At 45.1% G+C, this 23645-nt stretch overlaps 1 protein-coding gene across 1 annotated transcript; it reads left to right on the forward strand.

Moving 5' to 3' along the window:
* Positions 1-2084: 2084 nt before the first annotated feature.
* plcb2 (phospholipase C, beta 2) lies at positions 2085-23371 on the forward strand. The gene is made up of 32 exons (XM_083683456.1): positions 2085-2184; positions 2848-2925; positions 4164-4232; positions 5587-5727; positions 6454-6533; positions 6691-6744; positions 6940-7015; positions 7337-7437; positions 7883-8049; positions 8386-8532; positions 8855-9012; positions 10037-10119; positions 10323-10407; positions 10924-11116; positions 11321-11400; positions 11493-11589; positions 11822-11906; positions 12204-12328; positions 13119-13270; positions 14048-14212; positions 14812-14911; positions 15404-15508; positions 15756-15817; positions 15989-16079; positions 16223-16810; positions 16983-17163; positions 17909-18047; positions 19135-19199; positions 19819-19878; positions 20226-20283; positions 21510-21602; positions 21890-23371. Exons 1-32 carry the CDS (start codon positions 2101-2103, stop codon positions 22058-22060), a joined length of 3933 nt encoding a protein of 1310 aa, XP_083539582.1. The 5' UTR covers positions 2085-2100; the 3' UTR covers positions 22061-23371.
* The last annotated feature ends 274 nt before the right edge of the window (positions 23372-23645 follow it).

Raw genomic sequence — 23645 nt, forward strand, 5'->3', positions numbered from 1 at the left:
AGTGAGATCAAACGGTACACAACTGTCTGTCTTATCCAACGAAATGAAGTGGCTTGCTCAGCTAAAAATACAGGAGAGGGGGCGGGCGGAGGTTCTTAAAGGACCAGCAGCTGTGCGGTAGTGGGACTGCGTTAAAGAAACCACAAGAACGCACAGCTCACCTCAACGCTTGTTTATGAGGTATGAGGAAGCAGATAAACAATGCAAAATGTCCAGATAGCTCAAACATCAACCAATCTCAATTTAGACCATGTAGGCTATACTACGTAGGCCTGGGGCCCCATGGCTTGGAGGCTGTGCGTGGTCTACTGTAGGCCTACGGGTTACATAAAGCTTAGAGGACGAGGTAGGCTAACAACACAAAGGCCCAAGTTTGACATCGCCACGATGAAGCCCGGGATGGCAAAGCCAGAGCATTATTTCAGAACCTTGGACAGCGGTCCACCTTAGGCCCAGAATCCAGGTACCGTGCACGGTCGTGGCGAGCAACATCTGGTCACGTGCTGCTGAACACATTTCATAACAAATACCGAAACGTTCGGATTACACGATTGATCAATGATCATCTTCTTTTCTTTCTTTTTTTTAAAAACAACCCAACCAAACACCTGATACTGTTGACCAATAAAATCTCAGCTGGGATTAGAGGTAGCCCTATTTGTTAGTGGGTTATTTTGCTGATGTCCAGGTTTATGTAAGTATCTCATGGTGTTAACAGCACATGTCATCCTCAGTGGTGACCATTTCTAAATTGCTTTATCACACAGTAAGGGTTTAGTTTAATCCTGTCTTCATGAGCTAGGCCAATCAGCAGGGTCGAGTGTAAAGCTGTATGTGATAGGTTGGCACTCTCTGTAGACCCAGCTGTGCCCAATATCTGGGGTCATGTGACATCTATAGCATCCATGCTAGGTGACTGGGGGCTTGGCTACCTTATGTGCCACTGCTAATAGGCCTACATGAAATGGAGATGTGGGGAATGAGAAATGAAATTAGTGTTTTTTTCATTTTGAGTCTGTCGTTTCTTGGTGTACATTGAATTTGTATATAATATATGTTATTTAGCTGACGCTTTTATCCAAAGCGACTTACATTGCAGTGAGTGCATACATTTTTCAGTATATATGGTCCCAGCGGGAATAGAACCCACAACCTAAGCATTGTTAGCGCCATGCTCTACCAACTGAGCGACAGAGGACCTTTCATATATTGAATGCAACCGCATTTTACGTACAGCAACTTATCTGGTCCTCTGTGGTTCAGTTGGTAGAGCATGGCACTAACAACGCTGAGGTTGTGGGTTTGATTCTCGCTGGGACCATATATACTGAAATGTATGCAGTCACTGCAATGTCAGTCGCTTTGGATAAAAGCGTCAGCTGAATGGCATATATTATCTGCATATACTGTTTCTGATAGACTCTTTACCATGTTGCTGCTCCGATCAAATACGGATTCCTCTAATTGTCCTGTACCGTCAAGTGTCCCCTTGCATTTGAGAACTGTGAAGACCGTCCTGTTTGATCTAATAAAATGTGTATGATTTTACCACATGCACCGACTCTCTCCAGTCACTTTCGTAACTTGTGTCCTCCTGTCCTCGTTGGCTTGCGTGATTTGCCTAAGTTATTACTTTCAAGCAGGATATTTGCATGTTACCCAAATGCCAGCGAGCACTCAAAAACCATGAATCAGCATTAATCACTGTCCTCTACCGTCACCTACAATCTTCCATGACGTTGTTGACTTGGCGGTAACATGTTATATTACTAAACAGAAAATAATGGCAAACCAAAGTAGACATGATCCTGCATAGACTGGGCAACCCCCCCTCCACCCTCTCATCGACATACACACCGTTTTTTTATTTGAGTTTTTTTTTTTTACTGCATGATGAGATACTCATTTGCAATGCATATTTGTTGGGGTGCCTCCCTAGTCCTACCTGTGTCTCTGAAGTTAGCCACATCTCTACCAGAACAGAGAGTGAGAGTAGGGTACAGCACACTGGTCAGGACCATGGTGTAGACCAGGGGTTCATCACCACTAGTCAATCAACATCACTTTGGTGAGCACCAGGGGGGGAGAGGGTCAAACAGAATGGACAGGAGACGGTACACTCTGCAGCCTCCAGAGGTGAAGGACTACCTGGTCAAAGGGGACAGGTTTACCAAATGGTCGGAGGTGAGTATACTGTAGGCAGCTATTCCTGGCAGTGAAGTTCAAGTTGATTTGTCATTACATCATATACTAGTATACAACCTCATCATATACTAATATACAACATCATCATACACTCATCATATACTAATATACAACCTCATCATATACCATCATCATCATTATATACTCATCATATACTAGTATACAACATCAAGCAACATCAACAATACAGTCTCATAAGTATAAAATGTAAATCTAAATATAAGCCTTAAAAGTAGTAACAGTAAATAACCGTAAATACAGTAAAATAAAAATGTACAGAATTATTGTAGCAGCAGGAGGCAGTGAAGTGACTCTCGAGAGCAAATCTTGAGCCTTGAAATCAGTTAAAAACAGGTTGTCTCTCTTCAAGGTGACATTTGGGCCAAATCTGTGTAAATAATGTAGGATTTGACACTGGACTGTAGGAAGTGAATTGTGGTGCTACAGTACTTTTATATGGATTGGGCTCTATTCATATGTGAGCTTTCTGGTATCAGCTATGTTGTCTGTTTTGACGGAAAATGTAATTTCTGTACCACTGAGTAACAGAAGCTCATCTGAGGAGAAACTGTGAATGGTATCAGATGGATATGGGTACATTGTTGGTATTGTAAATATATACACAATCTTTTCTGTAAACAGGAATCAACAAAAACTGTTCCTGTCACCATGAAAATGGACCCGAAGGGCTACTACCTCTACTGGACCAACCAGAGCAAGGTAAGAAGATTTTTATGTATTTTATTTTGTTTTTTTAAATGAAATGACCATTTCCATTACCATACAATGAGATAATGATTGTCAGATAGTGAAGGGTTATTGTAAACATTCCCACACTGACACACAGTCTGTTCAGACCCTCATAGCCTAAATGAAATGTGTTCTGACAGCTGGGTGCTTCAGAGTGAATGCTGACAGATGGAAAAGGGGGTCTGACTATGGAATGATTCAGAGCCCCCCGCGGTGTGCACACAGTGTATGTTCAGGGATGTGAATTGGGTCTTGCTGTGGGATGGGTCAGAGCTGCACTGCATTGACTCACAGTCCCAGCAGCCTTGTGGAGGTTATTGATTGGCGCTGATGTGGGTTTACCAGCCTGCCGCACTGCATAGCTCAACTCACAGCAATGCCCACTAGGCTGAGAGCTCTCTCTCTCTCTCTCTCTCTCCTCTCTTTCTCTCTCTCTCTCTCTCCTCTCTTTCTCTCTCTCTCTCTCCTCTCTCTCTCTCTCCTCTCTTTCTCTCTCTCTCTCTCCTCTCTCTCTCTCTCTCTCCTCTCTCTCTCTCTCCTCTCTCTCTCTCTCTCTCTCCTCTCTCTCTCTCTCCTCTCTCTCTCTCTCTCTCTCTCCTCTCTCTCTCTCCTCTCTCTCTCTCTCCTCTCTTTCTCTCTCTCTCTCTCCTCTCTCTCTCTCTCTCTCCTCTCTCTCTCTCTCCTCTCCCTCTCTCTCTCTCTCTCTCCTCTCTCTCTCTCTCTCTCTCTCTCTCGATATATCTCTCTCTGAGGCACCTTCTGGTCTGCAGTACATTAGTCTGATAACCACTGAAGCATTAATCACACACATGCACGCACACACGCACACGTATGCACTTGCACACACACACACACACACACACACACACACACACACACACACACACACACACACACACACACACACACACACACACCCACACACACACACACACACACACACACACACACACACACCACACACACCAGTGTCTACATTATGTGGAATGTGTACAATCACTGCTAGTGTTTGTGTCCACACAGTGTATTCGTCCCGTAGTACAAGCATATTTGCAATTTTCAGAAAGGTGCAGGGATCTATCTCATCCTGACACAACCATGAACGAGTTATCATTTTCCTCATGCAATCAGGAAGATGTGTAACTGCATCATTCGTATCTGTAATGTGCGTTGCAGTGGTCGTGATTTCTGTAAATATCTGTTTCTAGGAGACAGAGTTCCTGGATGTTGCAACCATCAGGGACACCAGATCGGGAAAATATGCAAAACTTCCTAAAGTGAGTACCATTATGTAAGATGCATAGCCCTTTCACTGCAGTTTAATCCAATCATTCTTCTTTCACTCGATGATCAAAAGCACTGCATACACACAATTAAAGTGTGCGTTTGTGTATTAGGGTGAGGGGACAATTTGCATTGCAAAATTGGCAATAAACACTATCATGCCACAGGACAGAGCACACTCTCTGACACACGTACACACACACACACACACACACACACACACACACACACACACACACACACACACGCACACGCACGCACGCACGCACGCACGCACGCACACACGCACACACACACAGGGAGCCACACACAGCGTTCGTGCACCGAGAGCACAGCTGTGTGATTTTTGTGCAAATCACCCAGTCAGAGAGCTGATTGATTTTGACAGTTTGAATTTGTCCCACTGCTGGCTCCCACCCTGGGCTGCCTCCGCAGAGAGGATTATTCCCCACCATGAGGGTTCAAAGGTTAAAGCTATTCCCTTGAGAGTCAGTCTCCTCAAAACAACAGCATCCCAACTGGTGTGCCAAGTTCATCCTCTTTTTGCCTTCTGAACAGGGAAATATATGTTCTTCTCAGGAGAAAGAATAACTTTTCATTTTCAGTTTCCCTTTTCATTGATACAGTACCAGTCCAAAGTCTGGACACACCTTGCCAAGAGTGTGCAAAGCTGTCATCAAAGCAAAAGGTGGCTACTTTGAAGAATCTAAAATATAAAACATATTCTGGTTTGTTTAACACTTTTTTGTTTACTACATAATTCTGTATGTGTTCCTTCATAGTTTTGATGTCTTCAATATGAATCTACAATGTAGAAAATAATTAAAAAATAAAGAAAAACCATTGAATGAGAAGATGTGTCCAAACTTTTGACTGGTACTGTATGCCACAGTAACAAGAAAGGTGTTGGTACGATGGATGGTTTGTAGGACTGGAGGATAGTGTTAGCTCCCCAGCCGGTCTCTCAGGCCTGATGCTCTCATTTCCTCAGCACAGCAGAGTTTGCATGCTCTGGGCAGCAGGCAGGACATTTGCCTGTCTGGTAAGGCTTCAGCTCTTGTATATGGAAAGCAGATGCCACAGACACAGCAGGCCTCATTTGCCCAGGAGACTCAGAGCAGGGAATTGGGAGGGGATATGAGAGAGAACAAGCATCTAAGGACGTACCGTATGAAAAACGAGAGCATACTGAAAAGCATAAAACCAATATTTTTCTCCCATGTTGTTATAACGAATGATATGCTAACTTTGAGAATCAACAGGAGTTCCATGTTGTTATTACCACCTTAACGTTCATAACTCATAACTATGATGCAAATGTCTGGTGATTTTTTTTTTTAAAAACAGCACCCGAAAGTCCGGAATGTGTTCAACCTGGATTTCCCAGACAGCCACCATTTAGCCAAAACCTTGACGGTTGTCACTGGCCCTGACATGGTGAATCTGACTTACCACAACTTCTTTGCATACAAGGAGAAAGTCACACAGGTATTCTAATCTATTTACTATGGCAACAAAATTATATAAATATAGTTCATACCTACTGTAGAAAGAGAAGAGCTCTGGGCTCTGGGCACAGGGTCAGCCATCTTCACCCCCCCCCCCACCCCCAGGCAGAGAAGAGCTCTGGGCTCTGGGCACAGGGTCAGCCATCGGCTTAGATATGATGCCAGCAACCCTCCAGTCACCAGCTCACATCCAGCTCTCTCGCTGGGCTGGGGAATCGAACCAGCAACCTGGACGGCCTCACTAACCTGTAGGCTACCAGCCTGGACGGCCTCACTAACCTGTAGGCTACCAGCCGCCCCTAGTTACCTAGTGATATATCATACATCCTGACTTGCTCTGTAGTTCCAACCTTGCACCAGGCCACCCTCAAATATATGAGCTTTCACTTTCGAAACAAAATGGCCTCCATTCTCGTCATCCGTATAAGTTTATGACTCCAATATCTGGTTTTAATAAACTGAAATGAAATAAGGATTCATGACGTGTGACGCTCTCTTCCTGAAGCACTGATCATTTCCATGCCCTCTAGTGGTTGGAAATAGTATAGCATTACCATGGGATGGGAAGTACAGTAGTGATTCCAGACAGATTCTTTCAGAGCTAAAATAGAAAACCCAATGCATTGTTTTTAGGAAAGGTATGCTGATATATCGTACCCTTTTAAGCTTTACAACACATTTAATTGAGAATTATGTTGTTGTACAGAACTGGGCAGCTGACATTCTTGCCATAGCTTACAACCCATCAAGGAGCAATGCATGCAGACAAATCTTCCTGGATAAGATGTGAGTGGAAAAATATCCCATCCTTCTGTCTGTGTATTTGTGTATACATTTCAGTGGAGTTGGTGGAGACTTCATCAACACCATCTAAACATTCACTATTTGTGTACACACACAGTATATTCACAATTTCTCAATAAACCCACACGCTCAATCCTAGGTACGTCCGCATATCCCTTCACACCAATAAGGATGGCAAGCTCCCTGTCAAAAAGTGAGTCACATACAATGTCATGCAGAATGTGCTGGAAGGTGTTTGAATACCACGTTGAATACCACAGCTGAAAGTCATATTTATTAGTGTCTTATTAATGACATGTTAAGCGCTTTGAGTCCATGAGAAAGCGCTATAGAAATGTAATGTATTATTATTATTATTATTATTATTAATAATTATTTTCTTCCTCAGTATCTACAAGATGTTTCCAGCTGATAAGAAGAGGGTGGAGGGGGCCCTGGCCTCAGCCCACCTCCCCAAAGGAAAGGTTAGATCATCTACAGAATACAGCACTTAGAAAGTACAGTACAGTATACAACTAAAATACAAAACCCAACGCAAAGCCTATAATACTATGAAGTACACAATACAGTATACAATACTTTATAACATATACAATATAGTATATAATACTTAATAAAGTATACAATATAGTATATAATACTTTATAACGTAAGCAATGCAGTATACAATACTTTATAACGTGTACTATACAGTACTTTATAAACAGTATGATCCCAACCCTCAGTGCCGTATTGTGAGGGGCTGTTGTGTGTGTGTGTGTGTGTGTGTGTGTGTGTGCTCTCAGGGCGACACGATGAAGGCTGATGTCTTCACCGAAGCGGCTTTCAAGAGCTTCCTGATGAATCTCTGCCCCCGCCCGGAAATCTACGAGATCTTCACTTCCTAGTGAGTCATTCTCTGACGCTCATCTACAGCATAGAGAGATATCTTGATATACAGACTGTACTGTATTTGTACTGTACTGTAGACTATCTGTCAAACAGATACTCACGAAACTGGTGGCAAATGACATTTCCTCTTTCTGAGTTTGTGTTCAAACTAAATCAGTTTATAAGTCTGGAAATGGAACCCGTGGTTGCAGATGTCAGGTGCCAGCTGTGATTTTCATTATGTCCCCCTCACCACGCTTGGTCCGTTAGGGAGTCTAGTTTGTGCATTAGTTCCCTGGCACAGGTGCGCAACTGGGCACTGTCCAGGCGTAGTCTGGGCCCTGGCCCCAGTGAGATGCTGATGTGCCGATTGTCGAGGCTGATTGTCAAGGCTGATTGTCGAGGCTGATTGTCAAGGCTGATTGTCAAGGCTGATTGTCAAGGCTGATTGTCCCCTGCAGCTCAGCCAAGGCCAAACCCTACATGACCAAAGACAGCCTGGCCAAGTTCATCAACGAGAAGCAGAGGGACTCCCGGCTCAACGAGGAGCTCTTCCCCCGCATACGACCTGATCAGGTGAAGGCCCTCATCGAGAAGTACGAGCCCTGCTCCTCCAACTCCAACAGAGGTGATCTGGCTTCTAGATCATATTGTTTGTATTGTGTTTATTGTGTATATTGTTTAATATTGTTTTTGTTGTGAAGCACTTTGTGACATTTGTCTGTGTAAAATGTGCTATACAAATACATTTGATTTGATTTGACTCTATTGGGCATAACATGCACTGGACCTTTACTGTGGGCTGTTATCCATTCATTTTGCAGTATGGATTCTCAATATGGATGTTTTAGCCCCCAGCTGTAGTGCTGATTAACTACTTTCAAGTCTGAGGGAGACGGTAACTGAACATTATGTGTAAGCAGTATGTTCCAGAACATACAGGTGTTTGTGTTTTCCTCTACAGGTCAGATTTCTCCCGAGGGTCTGCTCTTCTACCTGATGGGGCCGGAGACATCTGTGGTCATACTGGACAAGTTGGCCAGGTGTCAGGACATGAGCCAACCAATACCCCACTACCTCATCAAGTCCTCCCACAACACCTACCTGACAGGTCAGAGGGCAACAAATCATGCGTTGTCCTCATGTCAAATGTTACACATCAGCACTGCTAAACAAGGTTTAGGGAGGCCTAACTTACAGGCCTAACTTAGATCCATACAAACGGAAAAGGCCTACTTGAAAGGCTTCTTCACTACACCCCCTCTCTGATAAGTAAACAACACCCTCTCTCTGATAAGTAAACGCCGTCTGCAGAGGAAATGGAGAGTTCATGGCTGAGAAATACTAACTAACAATGTTGTCTGGTGCGTTATGTTGTTGATGTGTTCGCAGCGTGTGGTAATCGGACACATTTCCCTGTGATCTCTCCACAGCTGGCCAGTTTTCGGGCGTGTCGTCTCCAGAGATGTACCGTCAGTGTCTGCTGGCCGGCTGCCGGTGTCTGGAGCTGGACTGCTGGAAGGGAAAACCGGTGGACGAGGAGCCGATCATCACCCACGGTTTCACCATGACAACCGAGATCCTGTTCAAGGTGTCCGCCCTCACCCCCCAGTGCAGGACAGTGCAGCGTAGGGCTCCGTTGAACTAGATGTTTACATTCAGCCCATCGAAGCAGTTTCTGACCACATCGGGTGATTCAGATCAGTTGTTATCATTAGAGGTCCTCTGAGGCTCAGTTGGTAGAGCATGGCTCTAACAATGCTTCGGTTGTGGGTTTGATTCCTGCTGGGACCATATATACTGAAAAATGTATGCACCCACTGCAATGTAAGTCGCTTTGGATAAAAGCGTCAGCTAAATGGCATATGTATATATTACATTTACAGAGAACATTCATACCAATGAAATGAAACTGAACGCCAACCAAGCATAAGTCATCTAACTACAACAATGACCTCTTGTTGAACCCAATTGAAGTCTCTAAACACTGCCCCAGATATCGTTGCCGTGTCCCTAATGTGATAGGACAGTATTCCAGACCCCAGTGTCCCGTGTACGAGGAAGTGGATCCTGCTTTATGTCTCAGGGCGACAGCTTCCTCTGAGTGTCTGCCAGCAGGTGTCCACAGAGACACACTGGAGAGTGTGAAGTCAGGTTGAGGCTAGGCACCAGAGTACTCATGCTGTGCCTGAGAGACTGCCTGTTCTCCACGCTCCCTAACACCACATGTCCCCTCCCCTCGCTCAACACTGCCATTTAAGGGCACCGAGAGCCATGTTCCTCTGTCTGTCTGGCACACAGACAATACACATCAGCAGCAGTTTACGGTCGCAGACCAACTTCCACACCAGATGTGAGAGGGTGCTTGAGCTGGGTCCAGGCTGGCTGGAGGAGAGGGAGTTGTGTTGTTACTGCCAGTCAAGCTGTTCCTCTGTATGTCTAGGGTGATGATTGGTCTGTAGTGTTTTCAGTTGATGATTGGTCTTGCCTGTCTGTTTGTCTGTCTGCCTGTCTGTCTGTCTGCCTGTCTGTCTGTCTGTCTCTCTGTCTGCCTGTCTGTCTGTCTGTCTGTCTGTCTGTCTGTCTGTCTGTCTGCCTGTCTGTCTGTCTGACAGGATGTGATTGAGGCCATCGCGGAGAGCGCCTTCAAGACATCACAATACCCCATCATCCTCTCCTTTGAGAACCATGTGGACTCGTAAGACAACAAATCACTATTTTTCTCTCTTCTGTTTTTACTTATATATCTGATATCACCATCGTACAGTATGTTGTTCATATATGAAGGGTCGCCACCCTTTAGCAAAGGAAGGACATGTTGAGAGTTGTTCTAGAACATGAACCAGCCTGTCTCCCAGACAGTAAAAGGTAATGGTGTAACATGTGGTTATGGTTTGTTAGGGTGAAGCAGCAGGAGAAGATGGCTAACTACTGTAAGACCATATTTGGAGATGCCCTATTGATGGACCCCTTGGAGAAGTACCCTGTGAGTTTTAAATAATACAACCAAGCAGTCTAGATGTCCTGTTTCATTAAATGTAAACTGTTCTTGAAGGTAAACTCTATCTGAAAATCTCACCATTTTTTTTTACCCCACTTACTTTTTCAATTCCAGTCACGCTTGTGTCCTTCCAAAGAAGCAATAAGACAGAATCTTCACCCTCGGCAACCTTTTCCCATTTTTTCATCAGTGTTAGACTTGAACTTTAGGGGCCTCTGCAGTCTGCTCTTCCCTGACTGATTTATGTGTACAGCTAACCTGTGTTCACCTTGTCTGAACAGAGCACACATCTCCTCAGCATGCGTGCGTGTGGTGTGTGCGTGCGTGCGTGCGTGTGGTGTGTGCGTTCGTGTGCGTGTGGTGTGTGCGTGCGTTCGTGTGTGCGTGTGCGTGTGCGTGTGTGTGCGTGTGCGTGTGTATGCGTGTGAGTGTGCGTGTGTGCGTGCGTGCGTGTGGTGTGGTGTGTGTTAATCTCTTTCTCCTCTGTCTGTGACTGTGCAGCTGAAGCCGGGCCTGCAGATCCCGAGCCCAGCAGAGCTCATGGGCAAGGTCCTGATCAAGAACAAGAAGGGCAGCCATGGGAAACAGAACCAGGCTAACCCAAAGAAGACTGCAGGGCAGGACCAGAATTCAACCACAACCAACAGCGAACAGGACGCCAGCAACACAACCCTCACCTGCCAGGAGGGCCAAGGTATGGAGAACAAACAGTACACAACTACAGGGAGGAATATGTTGGATCTGTATCATGACATAACATGCAGGGGTTATGCTGGTGCTGCTGTGAGTGCTACCGCATGTCAAGGGGATGTTGTGGTGATATAGTGGTGGTGCTGATGTGGTTGATGTTTGTATTTATTGTTGATGTTCTCTGTGTCTCTGTGTCCTTTTGTGTCAGAGGGGGAGGTGGCCGTCGAGGACCAAGAAGACGAGAAGGATGAAGACCAGGATGAGGAGAAGATGAAGAACTCAGATGAGGTAGAGGAAGATGTCCTTTCTAAGATGTTCCCTTTCCTGTTTCAGTACATCTCTCAGACATGACCTAACATGTCCTGTTGATCCCACCGTAGGGCACAGCGGGACAGGAAGTGACAGCATATGAAGAGATGTCTGCCCTGGTCAACTATATCCAGCCCAACAAATTCGTCTCTTTTGACAACGCCAGAAGTAAATCCTGATTTGCTTAGTGATTAATTGAATTGAATGTGTCTTTGTTATTTTACAATAATGGGTAAGATATAGGTTTGATAACCTGCAGTTTTTCCTAAAAAAAATATCTCTTTTACACAATGTAGATTACATCACTATATCACGTTATATCACTCATATCTAATGGACATTGTGCTGCAGATGCAAGTTGCTGATTTACACTAATTGTTGTCATGTCTGCCCTGGCCAGAGAAAAACAAGAGCTATGTCATCTCATCTTTTGTGGAGACCAAAGGAGAGAGTTTCATCTCCAAGAATGCAGTGGAGTTTGTGGAGTATCCTTTGACAACACTGTTACTTTAGTCTTCAGGCCTTCCAGGCTTATAGCGGAACATTTTTGAAGCACACGAAAACATCAGCAACAGTGCTAATCTTAGAATAATCAAGGTCAAAGGATGCTTTGATGAAATCGGAGGACGAGCTCATTGTAATGCATGGAGCGGAATCGGGAATGGTATCAAAACACACGTTCCACATTCCACATTCCATTCCATGCATTCCAATGAGCCCGTCCTCTGATTTCTACCTCTACCAGCCTCCTCCACACATACTTCCTAAACAACATAACACAGGTACAACAAGAGACAGATGAGTAGAATATACCCTAAAGGAACCAGAATGGACTCTTCCAACTACAGCCCCCAGCCCTTCTGGAACGCAGGCTGCCAGATGGTGGCGCTCAACTACCAGACCATGGGTATGTATTAACACGTCAGCTCAGAATACAACTACCAGACCATGGGTATGTATTAACACATCAGTTCTGAATACAACTACCAGACCATGGGTATGTATTAACACATCAGCTCTTGAATACAACTACCAGACCATGGGTATGTATTAACACATCAGCTCTGAATACAACTACCAGACCATGGGTATGTATTAACACATCAGCTCTGAATACAACTACCAGACCGTGGGTATGTATTAACACATCAGCTCTTGAATACAACTACCAGACCATGGGTATGTATTAACACGCCAGCTCGGTTGGGTGCAGTAGTTCTTCTGTGTGGCATATTGAGAAATGCATGTATTTGAACTCAGATGTTTTTGAGTCTGAAAGGTTTTTCTTCTGTTCACCACTACAGGTCAGTATTGCACTGCTTTAAGTCGTACGGCGCTGTTCTGTTCTCTACATTACATGAAAAATGCTAATGGAACCGTCTCCCACTCACATTGTGTTATATTCTGTAACTAATGAAGAGAAGAAGACTCCTAAATTATAAATGTTATTTTTTAACTTAGCTCTAGAAACGTTGTGTTGTGGTGGTCCTCTGTGGCTGAGGTGGTCCTCTGTGGCTGAGGTGGTCCTCTGAGGCTCAGTCGGTAGAGCATGGTGTTAACAATGCTAAGGTTGTGGGTTTGATTCCCGCTGGGACCATATATACTGAGAAATGTATGCACTCACTGCAATGTCAAGTCGCTTTGGATAAAAGTGTCAGCTAAATGACATGTGTTATTATGTTGTTGTTGTTTTTTAGATTTCCCCATGCAGCTGAACATGTCTCTGTTTGAGTTCAATGGGAGGACGGGATACCTGCTCAAGCATGACCTCCTCCGTCGCAGTGACAAGAAGTTTGACCCCTTCACTGACAGGATCGACACCATCGTGGCCAACACACTCACCATCAAGGCAGGTTCACCACTGCCTCATTGTGAACAGCAGAGACATAACCTCTCTCCTCCATCTGGCCCTGCTTCAGGCTACTGGGGAAACATATATATATATAACAATTGTTTATTCTAAAGAGTATTGAACTGAAATTGTCTGGTTCTTACATAATTAATGGAGGTTATTGCTCATTGTCACTAATGCATTCTAGATTGTTGTCTGTTGTTTAACTCTAACTTCGTGAGAGCTGGTGCAGCTGGTTGTTTGTGAGAGCTGGTGCAGCTGGTTGTTTGGTGCAGCTGGTTGTTTGTGGCTAAGGGTTGGTTTCCTCCCTCTTGTTTGGAGAGTGACACGTCCTGGGGCTCTATTTGTTTGGTTTGGCTGTACACCTTTTTTGTTTGTTTTATGATATTCCCCCAAGAGGACACACAATCAATATGTATACAGGCCTCTGCATGTGTCTGCAGCTACATATCTCCTTTCAATATTCGTTGAACTACTGAGAGAAACATTGAATATTTTCATCAAGATGTCTAATGTTTCTCTATCTATGGGCCGTAGTGTTTTTAGGCTGTACTGTTCTTATGTCAGTGTTGTAAGTCAGAGGAAGATGAAACATGTCCGTCTGAATGTCAGGTCATCAGTCCACTTCCCTCATACTTAATCAGACCTATTCAGTGCCGAAGTGTCTCGGTGCCGACCCGAACCGCAGGTCTAATATCAGTGTTTAGTGGAGGAAGATGAAACATGTCACACTGAATGTCAGGTCATCAATCCACTTCCCTCACACTTCACCAGATCTATTCAGGCCAGTTCCTGTCTGACAAGAGTGTGAAGACGGGCGTTGAGGCTGAGATCATCGGGTTGCCGGGAGACCCAAAGAAGAAGTATCGCACCAAGTGGTCTACTACGCCAAACGCCATTAACCCAGTTTGGAATGAAGAACCTTTCGTTTTTGAGAAGGTGTGTGTGTGTGTGTGGGGGGGGGGGTGCCTGTGTGTGTGTGTGTGTGTGTGTGTGTGTGTGTGTGTGTCTGTGTGTGTGTGTGTGTGTGTGTGTGTGTGTGTGTGTGTGTGCGTGCGTACGTGCGTGCTTGCGTGTGAATATGCATGTGTCTCGATATTTCAGCAATGTATCTAAACCTTTTTGTAGTTTTGTGGAGAAAATACAGGTGTTTCAGTCAGGATAAAGTAGATTGAAGACCCGTCTCTTCAGGCTACATCTTAATTGTCCCTCCTAAAGACTTCATCCCCACTACCCCCCTGTACAAGTTTCTCTCCTGTAAAAAAAAAACTAATTATTTTTCTAACATTGTGGCTGCCTATGGCCCCTGGTCCTACCATAGATTACTTATTCTTATGATGACTAATGGATAGATGATTCACTTACTTAAACAAATGTATTTGTTGTAAGTCGCTTTGGATAAAGGCGTCTGCTAAATGCCGTGAATGTAAAATGTAAATGTAAAGTGTGAAGCCTTTCTATTGGTCGACTGGACAGCTGCAACTATACGATATCCCAGTGTGGACGTGTTGTTTTTATCGCTGTCGTTGTGCGGACAGATTCTGCTGCCAGACATGGCCTCCCTGAGGCTCGTGGTGCACGAGGAGAATGGCAAGTTTCTGGGCCACAGAATCATCCCCCTCGACGCTCTTCAGTCAGGTTGGTAGCAGAGTTAGTAGCCGTGTCTTAAAGGGAAAGTTCACTTCTTTTTTTTTTTTTTTACACCTTATAGTCAGATGGTTCCTTACCCTGAAAGTAGTCCATGGACCAGGAGAAACTGTAATCCATGGTTCAGAGTTGAATGGGATCAAGAGACACAGTTCAACATTTGTGGCCAAATTCGTCACCTCCAAATCAGCTCCAAATCACCTCAAATCACCTCTAACAACCAAGTCAGAGTTTTATTTTTCTTCGTTTGCTGAAGTTTGTAGTTGCTCAACAACTCTGAACCATGGATTACAGTTTATCCTGGCCCATGGACTTTCAGGGTAAGGAACCATCTGACTATAAGGTGTAAACAAGCGAACTATCCCTTTAAAACCACTCCTCAGCACAGTCTCCAAGAACAGCAGTCTGTGTCAGCCTGCTGACCTGATGGAAAGTAGACCTTGAGTAAAAGAGGTTGACTTACGTGTTTTTTCTGCCTCACAGGCTTCCAGCACATCTGTCTGCGCAGTGAGAGTAACATGCCTCTGACTCTGCCAGCTCTCTTTGTCTACATCGAGGTCAAGGACTACATCCCTGCAGCTTTCGCAGGTGCACTTACCTTTTACTTTCTGTTTTTATATAAGACGCACCAGAGCATATGAATTCTCTTGATTCTCTCTCTGAAAGAGATTGAGTGTGATTTCAGTTGACCTACTTTTGAAAGTTCTATTTTGATAGCCACTGGTTTGAAACATATTGCCGAATACGCCTTGAAGACAGTTTCTTTTTTTTTTTTTTTTTTTCAAAAGATGATTGATTATGAAACTTAATCATGTACTGTCTTGTTCTCCCTCAGATTTCACAGATGCCTTATTCAATCCAACCAAGAGCTCTGAAAAGACAACAAAGACACAAGAGGTAAATCATCTTTATTACAAAGACCACTTATCCTCAGAGAAATGAAGTGTTTACTGCCTACAGCAATCTCCCTACCCTCCCTACCTCATAAAAAAACATGATAGGCTTAATATAGGTCCTGGAAAATGATTATGCTTGTTAGAGAGATAATGCTCTTGTCTGTGTTGACAGTCTGCTGACTACATCTCTCCGTATGAGATGCCCATTGTTGCACAGACACCAACTGTTATAGAGAAGGCTGCAACTGAGGACATAGTGCCAGGTAATGGTTTCACATTGGTTAGGGTAGAAGTATCTGTTCCCGATGCTCTTAATCTAATTCTCAACAGTCACATCTTAAAAGTGATTTTTGCTGTTGATGTTTTGAATTTGACTGCGTGTTGTTTGCCTATACTGTTTCACCAGAGTTAGAGACTGAGGCTTCCTCTGGTCCGGTGGAGGAGGATGCCACAGGTGCCCAGACTACTCCACCTACAGAGGAGGCTTCTTCGGAGCCTGACGCCAGCAAAGACCCACAGTCTCCCCTTAACACCAGCAGTGATGAGCCCAATGGCGATGCTGACCCCACCCAAACCTCCAGTCCAAACGCTCTTGATGAGAAAGCACCAGAGCCAGAGAGCCCTGTGCCGGATCCCGTCCTAGATGTGAGCACTGGCCCTGGTGTTGATCCAGAAGCATCCCCAACCCCAGCCACAGAATCAGCCCCTGAGCCTCAGGCTGACCCCACTACATGTACAGACCCCGTCATTGACCCCACCCCTGATGTTGAGCCCACCCCAGATGTTACGCCCACCCCAGATGGTACACCCACCCCAGAGGTTGAGCCCACCCCAGATGCTACGCCTACCGCAGATGTTACCCCTAGCCTAGATGTTGATCCAGATGTTGAGTCCACTGTGGCTGAGTCTGCCATGGCTCCCGTCCTTCTCTCTGAGCCCAGCTCATCCTCTGATCCAGCAGCTGAGGCCTCCTCTCCCACAGACTCCAACACAGGTGAGGCCAGGGTCCATCACATTTGAAGTTTGAATGACTGGAATATATTTAGAATTCTATCTGCCATTCACCAATCTGGGTCTAAAAATACAGTTAGACTCACAACAAAAGGAGTCCTAGATGTACTTCACACAGTACAGGGACACACTGAGCCCTCTCTCCTCTCTCCCAGAGCCCTCCACGGTGAGCACTGAGGAGCTGACGCAGCACAAGAGCTTCCTGAAGGTCACCAAGAGGCAGGAAAAAGACATGAAGGAGCTGGAGAAGAAGTTCCAGAAGAAAGTAGAGGAGCTGATCCAGAAATACAGTGACACCTTCAAGTGCCTCAAGAAGAAATCCCTGAGAAAGAAAGAGTAAGATAATCCATAATCCGTCACTCCTTCACTTTCATTCCTTGTGTTTATGTTTCGTGGCTCCTCTGCAGATGACTGTTCTTTCATCGGCCACTAGGGGGCGTTGGCTGATACATCATGATGTTCAAGCACTAATCATGTTGTTGTTTGTTGACCGGTTTCATTAATGTGAATATATTTAGAACGATATTAATTAGTTTCCGAGAGAATTAGAATATTCCTTGGCTAATGTGTTTTCCTTGGTAAAACGGTAAATAAGGAGATACAAACAGACTTTAATTGAGAAGAGGTTTTTTTTCACAAGCAAATATATCCTCCCCGGGTGTCATGACATATTTTTTGTCCAGAAAACTTTACATGAAAGATAAACAATATATGATGTCAAAGTCCCAGCTACAACATGGATGGCGTGCCCTTGCTGGGATGAGTGGTGTGGAGAGAGGCTGGTAGGTTGAGGCTACAGGGATCATCTCCATCTCCCTCTGGCTATTAGACACAACACAGACACTATTCCTCTTCCCCATGTCATGTCATGTAATGTCGTGTCATGTCAGGCCATGTCATGTAATGTCATGTAATGTTGTGTAATGTCATGTAATGTCATGTCATGTCGTGTCATGTCATGTAATGTCGTGTCATGTCATGTCATGTCATGTAATGTCATGTCATGTCATGTAATGTCGTGTCATGTCAGGCCAAGTCATGTCCAGTCCCTCCTCCCTCACAGCGTGATTCTGTCCCCTAGGGAAGGGGCTGACACAGCGGACGAGCAGAAGTCGGAGAGGGTGATGGAGCAGAAGGAGAGGCTGCAGGTGGAGCTCCGTGCTCTGTGGGTGGAGCAGTGTGAGCAGATGAAGAAGAGGAAGGAGCAGCATGCTATCGAGGTTCGGTACTGACAACGTTATGACAACACCTGACAACACCATTCAGATCATGATGTGTAACAATCATTGCTACTGGCTCAGTTGGTAGAGCACGGTGCTAACAACGCTTAGGTTGGGGGTTCCCCCCTAGGCCCATATATACTGAAAAATGTGTGCACTCACTACAATGTAAGTCACTTTATATATATATGTACGTCTTTGGGTATTTCTTATTCAAGGCAATGTGGATTTCTTTTTACTGTACATTTCATCCATGCCCACTGTTGGATGGTCTCCCTTTAAGCATTCAAGGTAAGATCTCGATTGTTTAGAATAAAAAGAGAATGTTCGCGCACATCATGGTGGAGTTTTGCAAGAACGCTTTTCTTTTCTTTGAAGATGCTGTTTAGAAACAGTACTCCATACACCTGTGGCTTTACCCACCTCTGGTCACCGTCTGCACAGGTCCCTAACCACTCCTTACTCTCACTTGGCTCTGTTCATTACGCCTATTGATTCCCTCTGGATTAATTCACCGAAGAACTAGGAGTCGTTCCCACAGCTCCAAATGCACGTGCATGGCCCCACAGTGCTGCACCTCCCTCACTAAGCATCTCAAGAGCGTGCCTCGACCCGTGGGCGTGCAGCCAGCCCTGTAGTGAGGTATTGATTATCCATTGCAGCCAGGTGCTCTGGGGTGCTCTTAGCATAAGCTCCGGATCTGCATGAGATTGAGAGGTCAATCAGGTAATTTTCTCATGGGTCGTGACCTTACCAGTCAGGGGAATAGACCTTGTCTGGAAGCCCAATGGAGTGGGCGACAGCTGGCCGTAATGAGGGTTACAGGCAGATTCCAGGAGCAGATATAATCGGTAGTGCATGTAAATGTATGGCAAAGGTCTAAGCACGGTGCATGACGTAACACTTTTTAATGCACTGCAAGTTTTACTGCACATTATCGCATGCCATTTATCCAATTAGTAACGGCTGACGTTTAACACCTCTCAGAGGAGACTTGACTTCCTCCTGGGCTGTTTTGCATTTGGGAGAGCTTCCACTCTGTCGGTCTGTCAGTGACACTTCCTGTTTCCTGTTTCCTGTGTGACAGCGGCTAGCCAAGCTGTTGGAGATGGCTTCGGAGAAACACACCAGCGAGCTGAAGGCTCTGGAAAGGTACGCCACCGGGACCGTGACCATGACCATGACCATGACCATGACCATGACCGTGACCGTGACCGTGACCATGCAGTAACACAGTGTTGAGTGCACACTGAAAGACCTCTTCTGTAGAATCTGGTCTAAATCTGTGCCTTTGTGTGTGTGTGCATGAAGGAAAGCATTTGACATTTTGCAAAGAGAATAACTCAAGAAATAAATGAGTCACCCCACCTTGCAGGGTTTTTGGTGTCCTCAGCTGTCCTCTGGTGGGTGTGTGTGTGTGTGTGTGTGTGTGTGTGTGTGTGTGTGTGTGTGTGTGTGTGTGTGTGCACGTATGTGTTATCCAGTGTCCCCAGCTGGCAGATGGTTATCATAGAACATCTATTAGCCACCAGGTGTTCAAACAGCAGTAGAAGGGATAAAACAGCCTCCATCTTCCCCCTATTAAGGGTTAGACAGTTTAGGACTATATTTAACCTCTGTTCATCTGGGGAAATGAACTGGTGAGAGGTCATACACACACACACACACACACACACACACACACACACACACACACACGCTTTAGATGTTAGAATATGAGGTTTAACGGCCTTATTGACATTCTTTGTATTTTTTAATTTTATTTCTCTAGTGACACCAAGGAGATGAGGAAGAAGGTCCTCTCAAAGCGCTCGTCCTCAGACAAGGCAAGGTGAGCCGGCACCGTGACCCTGCAGACCCACAGCACCGTGTGGGAACACACCAGAGACCATTCACTCTTCTGCTCATTGATTCCCTATCTTGTTGAAGTACCTTGTTCCTATCTTGTTGAACAGTGCAAAACATGCAGAGAGTTTTCTGAATCCAGGTCTTAAAGAAAAGTAAAAAAAAAAAAAAATGCTTTTCTTTATTCCAGTCTCACACGTGGCAGTGCACTGGTGTGTTCTCTGTTGTGATGCATTTCTTTGTTTAATTAGTTTTTATCATATGCTCTGAACAGACTGTATTTAATCTCGTGGGAGATGCTAAATCCATGTTTTTCTCTGATGATTTTCTAAGGCTCAAAAGGGGAATGAGCTGTGAAGTGCTGGATGAGCCCCCCCAGACTGATACCGTGGTAAGTAAGAGTATTGTTCAGGCGGAGACAGAACATCCATGTGTCTGTGTTACATGTGTCATTGCAGTGCTTCCACATCTACACATGAGGTGTGAATCACATGTCACGTCTCGTGAACATGTGTCCACCTATTGTACAGTAACAGATTGGCGGGGTAACTATGGTTACACGATGGATAAGAAGTGTACGCACACCTACACCTACACACACACACACAGACACACACACACACCTACACACATACAAACACACACAGTGAGGAGTGCAGCACCCTGACCAGAGGGCTTGGCATGCCCATTATATTACTCACCCGGTTTACAGAGGAGAGCGTGAGGACTGAGATGACTCACTGAGCGGCGGTGTTGTTCTTTCCCCCGCGTCGGCTCATCTCATCGGCATTCACACCAACAGTATTTGGGTCCCCAGCCAAGCAGTTCAACTCTCTTTCCAAACCCGTCCGGTTCAGGTCTGCTTCACCTGAAGCCTTCAGCTCTCATTGCTTAATTGTTTCGTTGCGTCCCGGTTCGATCCGGTGTGTCTGTGTGCCGTCCTGGTGAGTCTCTGAGGGTCCGGTAGCTCGTTTGATCAACACAGCTCTGATACTGAGCGCCTCGCTGCATTAGAGACAGCTTTATTGAACTGGACAAGTCCAGTCTGTCTGTTGTGACCCGACCGTATTGATCCACTCTCTCCTCCTTGTTGTACCTCAGTACACAAGTGCTCACACAGTCGAGTAATATGACCAGGTGTGTTAGACACACTGTTTCTGTCCTTCACACACACACACACACACGCACGCACGCACGCACGCACACACAGACACACACACAGACACAGACACACACACACACACACACGCACGCACGCACGCACGCACACACGCACGCACACACAGACACACACACAGACACACACACACACACACACACACACACACACGCACACACGCACGCACGCACGCACGCACGCACACACAGACACACACACAGACACACACACACACACACACACGCACGCACGCACGCACGCACACACACACGCACGCACGCACGCACACACAGACACACACACAGACACACACACACACACACACACGCGCACGCACGCACGCACGCACGCACGCACGCACAGACACACACACAGACACACACACACACACACACACACACACACACACACACACACACACACACACACACAGTGACACGTGTTTTGTATTCTTTCAGTCCACAGACAGCAGCAGCAGCAGCCCTCAGCAGGAGGCTCTGGTGAAGAGACAGGCGGTCACACTGGAGGAGATCAAAGTCCGGGCTAATCAGGTAAACACACACACACACACACACACACACACACACACACACACACACACAATAATATCAAAACAGTATGTCCACCCAAGCTGGGCTTGTGCCATCTGATGTTGTACATGAGTTTAAATGTACAGTTCATTTACAATTACAATCATCGATACCAGAGCATTGTTAACAAGCATCCCAGATAGAACATTCTGGTGTATAATGGTTTTAATATTGCCACCTTACCCTAATCGCTCACACGCACACACACACACACACACACACACACACTCATCGCCGTCTTTCTGCAGCTCAACCAGGAGGCCCTGTCTGAGCACGAGAAAAAGATGAGGTCACTTCCTGCGGATGTGAGAGAGGCGGTGAACACCTGTGTGGGGGCCCACTTCCCTGAGCAGGTGGACCAGGCCGGGGACAAGCAGCAGGGGGTGGAGGGCTTCTACGGAGATGTCTTCCTGGGGTAAAAGTACCCTGTCCCTCTCTCCCTCTTCTCCCCCTCCTCTCCCGCCTACTGTAACTATCTCTCCCTCTGGACCTCCTCTATAGGTGAGGAACAGCAGGCGATGGATGTGTGGATGTGTGTATGGTGGTCAATGTCTGAGGATCGAGTGACATATCAGAGGTGGTGTTACCCTGGGATCTGTTTTTACAGGCTTTAAGGCTTTAGCAGTTGTTCGAGAACCAATTCAATGGACTAAAAACTATAAATGAATGGATGAAGCTGACCTTAGAAAGAAATTCGTTCTTAAAAGAAAAATGTCAAACATTTAAATATAAAGTAGATAAACTGTAAGTATAATGATTTTCTCAAACAGGTCTCTACTTCTCAGTAAAAGTCCTCTCTGTTCTATTCTTACAACCTCTGGTTATTCTTCTTTCTGGCTTAAAGGGATCGTTCAGGCTTAAAGGGATCATTCAGGTTTAAAGGAATAGTTCAGGTTTTTCAAAGTTAAACCTAATTTTCCACTTGGAGCATTCCAGGCTCATCCAGACACTTTTTCAGTCACATTTACATTTTTGAGCTTTCTTTGGCTGGCTTTGGAGCTAGCATTTAGCTATACCAATACCAAGCTGTTTTCTGTGCTTTGGATCGCATGCAGGTAATCCCATTCATGTACACTGGTATAGCTAAATGCTATCCCCAGAGCCAGCTACAGCAAGAATGGAATTATGTCCGAAAAAAGCGTCTGGATGAGCTTACAAAGCTCCAAGCAAAGGACAGTGAGGTCTAACAGGACAATGAGGTCTAACATTGAAGAACCTGAACTATCCTTTTAATAGACTGAAGGATGAGGTACTGTAACGTGAAGTACACAGAGAGAGAGAGAGAGAGAGAGAGATTATTTTACACAGAGAGAGAGAGAGAGATTATTTTGCAGAGAGACTTTCTTAGTCTACGTTCTGAATACAGTGTATGAGTCAATCTGTCACGCTTCAATTAGACTCGGTTTTACCAAATTGACTCCCACACACATATTTCATAAATGGCTCTTTGGGCAATAAGTGCAAGGCATCCATATCGAGATTTGGACTGGAATGTCCAAAGAAACTTTTGTCCAAAGAAAGGTAGACGTTGATGTTCTAAACAGGCATTTACAGACAGACTGTTACTCTCAGCTCAGGAGACTTTTAATTACCATATTTGTACTGTAGTTAATACCACTTAAAGGAATGTTATTTATTTATTTAATCAGTTTCATTTTTATGTTTTTTCATATATCATGTAGTCAACTATATGCGGCTTCGACCTTCACCTGCATCGTATGTACATCATGCAGTACATTGTGATTACAAATTAGTATTCAGAGTTTATGGTTGTAATATAATAAACTTTTCAATCAATCACACTTTTAATAGTTGGTGTTGTTGTTGTTGTGTGTGTGTGTGTGTGTGTGTGTGTGTGTGTGTGTGTGTGTGTGTGTGTGTGTGTGTGTGTGTGTGTGTGTGCCATTGTGTTTGTATACACAGTCATACACTCACCAATCACTTTATTAGGACCTGTACACCATCTCATAGTGGAGGTGGTGTAATGGTGTGGGGAATGTTTTC

The sequence above is a fragment of the Argentina silus genome (genome assembly GCF_951799395.1).
Source record: "Argentina silus genome assembly, chromosome: 13".
NCBI classification, from domain to species: Eukaryota; Metazoa; Chordata; class Actinopteri; order Argentiniformes; family Argentinidae; genus Argentina; species Argentina silus.

Coding starts and splice junctions, on each gene's coding strand:
- plcb2 (XM_083683456.1), top strand. CDS start 2,101: ATGGACAGGAGACGGTACACTCTGCAGCCTCCAGAGGTGAAGGACTAC. Junction 11,401..11,492: donor AGATGAAGAACTCAGATGAG/GTAGAGGAAGAT, acceptor ATCCCACCGTAG/GGCACAGCGGGACAGGAAGT. Junction 18,048..19,134: donor AGGAGCAGCATGCTATCGAG/GTTCGGTACTGA, acceptor CCTGTGTGACAG/CGGCTAGCCAAGCTGTTGGA.